At 44.6% G+C, this 8,244-nt stretch overlaps 2 protein-coding genes across 2 annotated transcripts in view; both read right to left on the bottom strand.

The window, feature by feature from the left end:
- Window positions 1-392, bottom strand: part of LOC107286928 (zinc finger protein 271-like) — a 31,573-nt gene extending 31,181 nt beyond the window's left edge. The window contains exon 1 of the mRNA XM_029284033.1: window positions 336-392. Coding sequence (XP_029139866.1) covers window positions 336-392 — 57 coding nt within the window. The remainder of the gene's footprint in view (window positions 1-335) is intronic.
- Window positions 393-2,849: 2,457 nt separating this feature from the next.
- Window positions 2,850-8,244, bottom strand: part of GLDN (gliomedin) — a 22,167-nt gene continuing 16,772 nt past the window's right edge. The window contains exons 9-10 of the mRNA XM_029284030.1: window positions 6,690-6,840; window positions 2,850-3,738 (exon numbers count right to left, since the gene is read on the bottom strand). Coding sequence (XP_029139863.1) covers window positions 3,225-3,738; window positions 6,690-6,840 — 665 coding nt within the window. The 3' untranslated portion in view covers window positions 2,850-3,224. The remainder of the gene's footprint in view (window positions 3,739-6,689; window positions 6,841-8,244) is intronic.

Here is an 8,244-nt window from a genome sequence, read left to right as displayed (position 1 = left end):
GGCTCATCAATGCATCTGGCAATAGTTAAAGAGAAATATCTGTGGAGTCCTTGGTGCTCTCTGTGCTTGGTTGATCTTGGACAGCAAGGACTCCACAACAATTAAACAACAACTCAGTTCCTGGATATTGACTGTCTATTTTTCCTGTCTGTCTACTTTTTTTTAAAAAAAAAAAATTTCTTACCATAGGTCTGGAGGCTGACCGGCTACGGTTTGATCCATTCTTTCAAACACGAACATGCCAAGCAATCCATCTTCCGCAATCTGAGTACAGGAGTCATGCAGATCGAAATGGCCCCGGGCAATCGCATTTTCTCCTGCGGCGCAGACGGTACTCTGAAAATGAGAGTCTTGCCCAACGCGTTCAACATCCCCTCAGATCTCTGTGACATTATGTAGCCTCGGCGGCTGCCCCCTCAAAAAAGTAAAAGCCTGACCTTCCATCAAGAATTAAAGGAATGCTTTTCTACTCCTAGCTTCCCAAGATATTAGTGCAACATTGAAATACCAGTATTGAAGAAGCAGGGAGAGCAAAGTTTACACGCGGACGTTCGTATCGTTCCAAGCACTCCAGTGGCGCAATGGGGAGGGGGCACCAATCGCGGTTGGTGGGGAAAGCATGCCCCTTTTCAGAGTTAGATTTCCCGCGGGACGTGTAGTTGCCCTTCTGACTAGAAGCCTTGTTTACTCACCGAAGCCCAAAGAGGTTGTAGTTGCGGCAAATATCTAAAATAAGCTGGTTTTTTTTTTTCAGTGTTCTTCTTTGAACTGTCATGTCTGTCTCCCTCAGTGGAAAGCATGTCCATTTCTTTTCCAGTTATGAAAAGAGATAAGGATTTCTGAGGAAGTGTCATTTTGAGGGTGTTATTTTTTTATTATTATTATTTGTAATCATGTCTTGGGCTCCTATAACAAATGACAATGTGACGAATGCACTATTTGTGGGCTAATGTGCAATGAGGAATGATTTGGTGGCTCACCAGGGTGGTTGTTTTTTTATTTAAAGTTGAGATCCTTCTCCAGTTAGCATCCATGCGCATAATAACCGAGATACGCTCCTTTGTGCAGTTACTATAGAATCAGTTTCTTTTTTTAAAAAAAATAATAATTGCACATTAATGTTGATCGCTATGGACGGACGACGTTTTGAACCATGATAATCGCCATCCAAAATCCAATCCTGGTGTGTTTCCATTTCCCCAGCATATCTTTGTGCAATATTTATCCCCGAGTTTGCTGTGAATGTCCTCATTTCTCAATGCCCTTGATGAACAGAGCTGGGAATCAAGGCAGAAAAGCTACAGCAGATATGGTGGTGGAGGAGAGGACCTATCTTTCTTCTGAAGACTTTCATCTCATACCACATTCTACTTTTAGGATTCCTTCTGTCCCCCCTATTTATTTTCAGACTTGTCATTTTTATCGGGAATGTATTATGGGCACCAAAAGTCCACAAGAAACTATAGCTAACTTCTCATCATCACTTGAGTTTTGTTTAGGCCAGTAAACACACACACACACACACACACACCACTTTATGAAGTAATACTGTGGGAGAATCCAGTAGCAAACCCATCCACTGCTCATTTGGGAGAAACATCCTCCTTCCACATGGCCAGCTAGTAAAGAGTTGACAAATTTAAACCAACTTCCGCAGCATAATTGTATAAACTATGCAGAGGTCAATCTTGTTTGCTTGTAATATACTAGCTCTTGTCATATTTAGATGTATTTTTCTCTGTTCTAAACAAGCCAACACATTCTTACTAAGAGAAACATCTGACGTCTGTGTATTTCAATGTTGATGGATTGTATTTTTTTCCCCACTTGTGAGTGTTTGTGTCTGTGCTGTGCTGTACTGTAAAAGCGAAACAGAAGCCGATGGGATAAATTGCACCTTTGTCTAAAAGCAATTTTAAACTGCAAGCTGTGAAGTATGTATATGAGAAGAAAGCAACTATCATTTGTTTAGTTTTATCTTTGTAAGTTAAATAAATTCCTTTTATTTCACAAGACTTGGCCTCGGAAATATAGAGTTGGTATTTTATCGGGCGGCTTTGGAAAATATTGATACCAAGACTGGTTTTGATGGAATCCTTCTTGTCTAGAGGGAAAAAAAGTTAAATGCTTTGGAACTCCAACTTGTTAATAGAATTCTTGCCCCATTTTTTTTATCAGTGGGGCAAAACCTTTCATCTTATTAGGATAGCATCCCTACCTTACATTTTTGCTTTTTATCAGCTTTTAACTGATACCATGTTAATTTGAAATTCCTTCTTCTAGAATTTCAGGAGTTTGGGTGTGGGGTTTTTTAAGCATAGAAATATAGCTAGGTGCAAGTAGAAAGCTTTCCACTAATCTAAAGTAGATTTATCTCAGTGTGGTAACATCTACAAGCTTACTACAGTATTCTGGGACTTGGAGTTCCAACTGTCAGGAAGGAATTCATTTGAGAAGGACTGGTCTACATAACGGATGAGGTGATGGAAGTTCCAACTGATTGTTTTAAAGTCATAGACAAGTCTTTGTAGAGAAAATAGGAATGAAATTTAGCTAAAGAAATCCAGAATTAAGGAGCTCATCTTATAGAGGGTCCTAACTGATCAATGAACGCCACCACTTGTGTGTTTATCCCATGTGAGTACAACCGAAACGGCAAAACTTGCTTTGACCAACATGCTCCTACGCCCTGGGGTGGGAAGAGCGTTTTTATACAGAGCACTCTGCTAAGATTATTTCTTTTATCCCATCATAAGGTTGGCTTTTGCACTTTGGTGCGTATGTGCATGTGGCCTTTGCAGCAACACAAACATCAAAATAGAGGAAGGCAAAGGAATGACACCGATATGGGACAGTGTATATTATTTTCAGATCAGGCAGCAGTAGGCTTACAGGGTACATTAATGGAAATTCTTATTACAACTGCCTTCACATGGGCTGACGGGTGGAGATTCATCTCCTCTGAACCAACTGGAAGACTTGAGATGACCAGCAGCACCCCAGGGTGCTGAGAGCCGCGCTCGACTTTGAAAGCCCAAGGAGTGGTCCTCAGATATAACTAAGGGATACACCAGCCATAGTAATTTGCCTGATCTGTATCCTGATACGCTGATGGCTGGACCTTTTTTTTTTGAACAGGAGATGGGAATTTGAAGAGAGGTTCTCAAAACAGGTCCTCTACTGCAGAGGTGGATGGCCTGATGGCTGTCCGATACTAGGTGTGTTCAGATGAAAAAATGGACAGGGTACTGTATCAGAAACCCATGTTCCCAGGTGTGTAGGTGCTTATTCAACCAATTGTACGAGAGCATGGCCAACACCGGCACGAAGGTCGCATTTGAGGCTGGAGACACTTTCTGGTCGAACCCTTCCAAAGAAAGCGAGAGTTTCAGCTCGAAGCGGGCATCAAGCTGCTTCTCCCGCAAGAGGTCAAAAGCAAAGGCCACGTGCATGTGGTTCTTATCGGTGATATAGAGCACCCCACAGGCCACAAAAGCACTGCCAGCCTTGGACTGTGGGTAGGTGGTGTTCATGTGCCGCAACATGGAAAATGTCTCCTCTTCAACTTCTGCTACCATGATGTGTTCATCGGGCCGGGAACGATACATGACCCAGACACCATTTTCATCCACTGCAATGCTGAAATATGACTTGGAAGTACTGAAGAGATACATGCGCTCATAGTACCAAGAGTTCTCAATGGGCAGCGCTTTGGATATGCCCGTCTCAAAGTGGTACCTGTAAGGAAGACGGCAGAAAGGAGCTGAGAACAGGACCGCACCCTGTCCTGTTGACAATGACAAACACAACAAAGGCACCTCACGTAAACTCCTTGCTATTTTCTTTAGGTGTAAGGGAAAAGCAATAATGAATTGAAACACATTGCTTTCGTATTTCATAGAATCGCAATAAGAAAGGCCTTACAGATGATATAATAATAATAATAATAATAATAATGATGATGATGATGATGATGATGATGATGATGATGATGATGATGATGATGATAATAATAATAATAATAATAATAATAATAATAATAATAAAGTTGGATGGGACCTTGGAGGTCATCAAGTCCAACCTCCTGTTCAAGCAGGAAACCCTATACCATTTCGGACAAATGGCTGTCCAGTCTCTTCTTTAAAACTTCCAGTGTTGGAGCATTCACCGCTTCTGGAGGCAGGTTGTTCCACTGGTTAATTGTTCTAACTGTCAGGAAGTTTCTCCTTAGTTCTAGGTTGCTTCTCGCTTTGGTTAGTTTCCATCCATTGCTTCTTGTCCTGCCTTCAGGCACTTTTGAAAATAGCTTGACTCCCTCTTCTTTGGGGCAGCCCCTGAGATATTGGAAGACTGCTATCATGTCCCCCCTTGTCCTCCTTCATTAAACTAGACATACCCAATTCCAGCAACCGTTCCTTATATATTTTAGCCTCCAGTCCCCTAATCATCTTTGTTGCTCTTCTCTGTACTCTTTCCAGAATCTCAACATCTTTTTTACATCCTGGTGACCAAAACTGGATGCAGTATTCCAAGTGTGGCCTTACCAAGGCATTGTAGAGTGGTATTAATACTTCACGTGATCTTGATTCTATCCCTCTGTTAATGCAGGCCTAGCATTGTGTTTGCATTTTTGGCAGCTGCAGCACACGGCTGGCTCATATTAATATGTAATAACAGAGTTGCTCAACTTGGCCATTTGCAGATGGGTATGGACTTCAACTTCCAGAATTCCAAAGCCAGCATGCCCATTGATGAGGATCCTGGGAGTTGAAGTTCACACATCTGGAAGTGGCTATGGTTGGGAAACCTTGTACACTGTTGAGGAAGAGGGGAGGGGAGGGGAAAAGAACGGGAGAGCAAATACTAAAGAAATCTTGGGGGGGGGGGGTTTCCTTCTTGAAAAACTTTGCTTTTGAAATTTTCATTCAAAAGAAAGGGAAGTGGGAGGTAAACTCTTGTGCATTTATTTTATTTTATTTTGTCAATACAATCCAGGTGTCTGGATGAGCATCCTGTTTGTCACTGCATTTATCCTCTTGCTGGCAAAGTCTCCCTCCCTTATCGAGCTTCTAATAAATCCCAAAGAAAAACGTAATGAGGAAATTCTTCCCTGAGAGCCTTTTCAAGGTGGGCTGTGGGGGCAGCCAAGTGGATCTCAGAGTGATGGAAAGATTACCGCAATAAACTCCACCAGCTGAAGTAGATTCCCTTGCTCCCAAATGGAAAAAAATCAGCTCAGAAACATCCCGACAATTAGGTAGAAGAGGAAATAGCCCTTTCATGGAAAGGGGGATTGAGGAATGGCAGGGGGGGCGGGGATTTTATGCTCATAAAAAACTACCACTTGGAGGACAGCTAAACATCTGAAACAGAGGTGGCTCATGTGCTGATTTGTTCTTCTGAAGAATGCAGATTCTATCCAAAACTTCACCCATTTACTCTCCTGTGTCTTCTGGGAGAAATGTTACAAGTTCTGAGAAGACACCAGTCTTTAAATACATCCAAACAACAATCAAAACGTCCTGCTTAATATGAATTGTTAATTTTTTGGCCAAAACTTCCCATCTGCAACTTCTTCCATGGCCAATTGGAAGCTCCCTTTTAGACGGCCAGGGATGATTGAAAGATCTTGCTTAATGACGAAGTCTGCCTTTTAACAGACCAAATTAGGCTGTCAAGACCCTCCTTCATTTTCCTGCTGCGGCCCCCTCTCCAACGGGAGAGGGCTAGGAGCAACCCACACCTGCTCTCAAACTGGGCGATGTTGTTCTTGGCTCACACATCAAAAGAAAGGAAGTGAGGCACTACTCATAGTTTTCACCTGAGACCTTGTGAGCCAGCAACATTGGGCCAGAGCTCTTGAGCTGTCTCAGCTCCCACACAATTGCACACAGATGGACAGCCCTGCTTGCTACATGGAGCTTGGAATCAACTGTACAATGTCAACCCAACATTAAAAGAAGAAATGGGATGAGGGGCAGAGTGGAGCCAATGCTGTTCTTCTGCCTAAGCAAACGTACAATTTAGTGGACAGACAGGTGAATATGTGGCAGTTACTGATGAGTTCTGGGCACAAGCCAACTGGCACTGGCACCTAGAACAGAGGCACAACCTCTGGAAGGAGATCCATAGGTTATGTAGATCCTCAAGTCTGAATACGGGGGAAGAAGTCTCTTTCAATCATTTGTCCATAGCCCCAGAAGTCTTCCAGCTTCTAATGCAACTTCAGTTTCTGCAGAGGAGGACGCAATAATAGTACACAAGCACATGGCTTCTCGGTGGACAAAGGGACACAGAATTACAACCCTAGAAATGACTTCTTGAAGGCCACACAATTCCAAGAAAATAGGAACAGGAGAAGCTGCCCCACAATGAGTCTGGTCAAGACTCCATTCAGCCCAGTATTGTCCACACTGACCAGCAGCACCTCCTCACTGTTTCCAAGCAAATGTTTTACCTAGAAATACTAGGGGGGAAGAGTTGATATAGGTATTTTATCCTGTAGTAATCCCACTGCTAGGATAGCCCTGAATGAGACAGTATGTGTATATCCCCAACCAGGTGATCCCTCTGACTAACCAGCTGAGCACTTGCCAGTGTTTAAACAATTCTTTGGCCTTCTTTCCTGACCCCTTCCAGGGAGTCTGTCTTACCTTACCCATGAAGATCAAGCTACCCCTGCTACTTACTTCACAACAATGTTACGTCCCACTCGCTGGTAGTACAGAGCATTGTTATAGATGGTGTGGCCACATCCATAATATGACCAGGGCAGTTCAATGGTGGTGTAGTTGTCATTCCACAATGCATTGAGGTCCTGGTACTCCTTGATTATGTGTCCTGTTCACACAAAGTACAAAAGTTGAGTACCCACTCACTGAAATCCCTAGATTTTTCTAAGAATGCAATGTAGCAGTTCACATGTTGGTCTACTCTAGACCGAGGAAGCCAACTTCAAGTTCACCCTCAGCTGATCTAATGGTCTGTGGAAATGGCCTTGGGAGACAGTTGGGGGGACTGTCTGATAAAGTATAGTTAGCTTCCATCCATTGTTTCTTGCCTTGCCAACCTATTTTTCCAAAGCACCAGAAGGCAAGACAGGAAACAATGGATGGAAACTACTCAAGGAATGAAGCCACCTAGAACTAAGGAGAGATTCCCCAACATTCAGAACAATTCACCAGTGGAACAGCTTGCCTCCAGAAGTTGTGGGTACTCCATCACTGGAGGCTTTTAAGAAGAGATTGGGTAGTCACTTGTCTGGAATGATATAGTGCAGGGGTGTCAAACTCAATTTCATTGAGGGCCGCATCAGCATTGCAGTTGCCCTCAGGGGGGCTGGGTGTGTGTGGCCAGGGTGTGTGTGGCCTACTGGGTGGGTGTGGATGGAGTGGGCATGGCCTATTGGGTGGAAGTGGCCATCTCTACATCATTCGATTCAAGGGTGCCTGTGGGAGGCTGGGCAGGAGTGGGACAGATCTGAGGGTCTCTGGCAGAAGGGGGTGGGACCGGGGCAAGCGCCAAGGCATGGTCCACTGGAGGAGCCTCACTGCCTGCTGAAACCCCTCCACCGGAGCCATCAAGCCGGATATGTGAAGTAGGCAAGGGCCATTTGCTGGCCACTTCCAGGCGATGGTGCATTTGTTCATTCCTCACAAAGAGTGACACCTCCCCAGCATGCATCCGGGGGGGGGGGGCGACACAGCAGGGGCTGGTTCTTCGTTGTTTCCAGACGGCCTTGTGGAGCTAAGACTGAATGCGTTTCAGCATAGATGGCCACCACAAAATTCTACATTGGCTCCCGGCCGGCCTGGGCCAGGGTCAAGGCAGCGGGGGCCATTCGCTCACTGTTTCCAGGATGGCTTCATGGGCCACATTAAACCACTTCGTGGGCCGCATCCGGCCCCCAGGCCTTGTGTTTGACATGTCTGATATAGTGTCTCCTGCTTGAGCAGGGGGTTGGACTAGAAGACCTCCAAGGTCCTTACCAACTCTGTAGTCTGTTATTATTATTATTTATCTGGGCATGCTTCCTATGTAATAATAATAATCAGGGCTTTTTTTCTCAGCGAAAAGGTGGCGGAACTCAAACCTGGCCACGCCCCCATCAAACCCTAGGACCGCCCCTTTAGAAAAAAGATGCAAGTAAAATGTGGGAGGGGCTACTTCCGGTTTGGGAGGGGCTATTTCCGGTGCGGCCGGCCCGGAAAAAGGTGCCGGAACGCCGTTCCGCCGCGTTCCGGC

Source organism: Protobothrops mucrosquamatus, unplaced genomic scaffold (genome assembly GCF_001527695.2).
Source record: "Protobothrops mucrosquamatus isolate PMUCROS unplaced genomic scaffold, P.Mucros_1.0 scaffold_100, whole genome shotgun sequence".
Taxonomy (NCBI): Eukaryota; Metazoa; Chordata; class Lepidosauria; order Squamata; family Viperidae; genus Protobothrops; species Protobothrops mucrosquamatus.
This window is presented reverse-complemented; position numbering and strand designations above follow the sequence as displayed.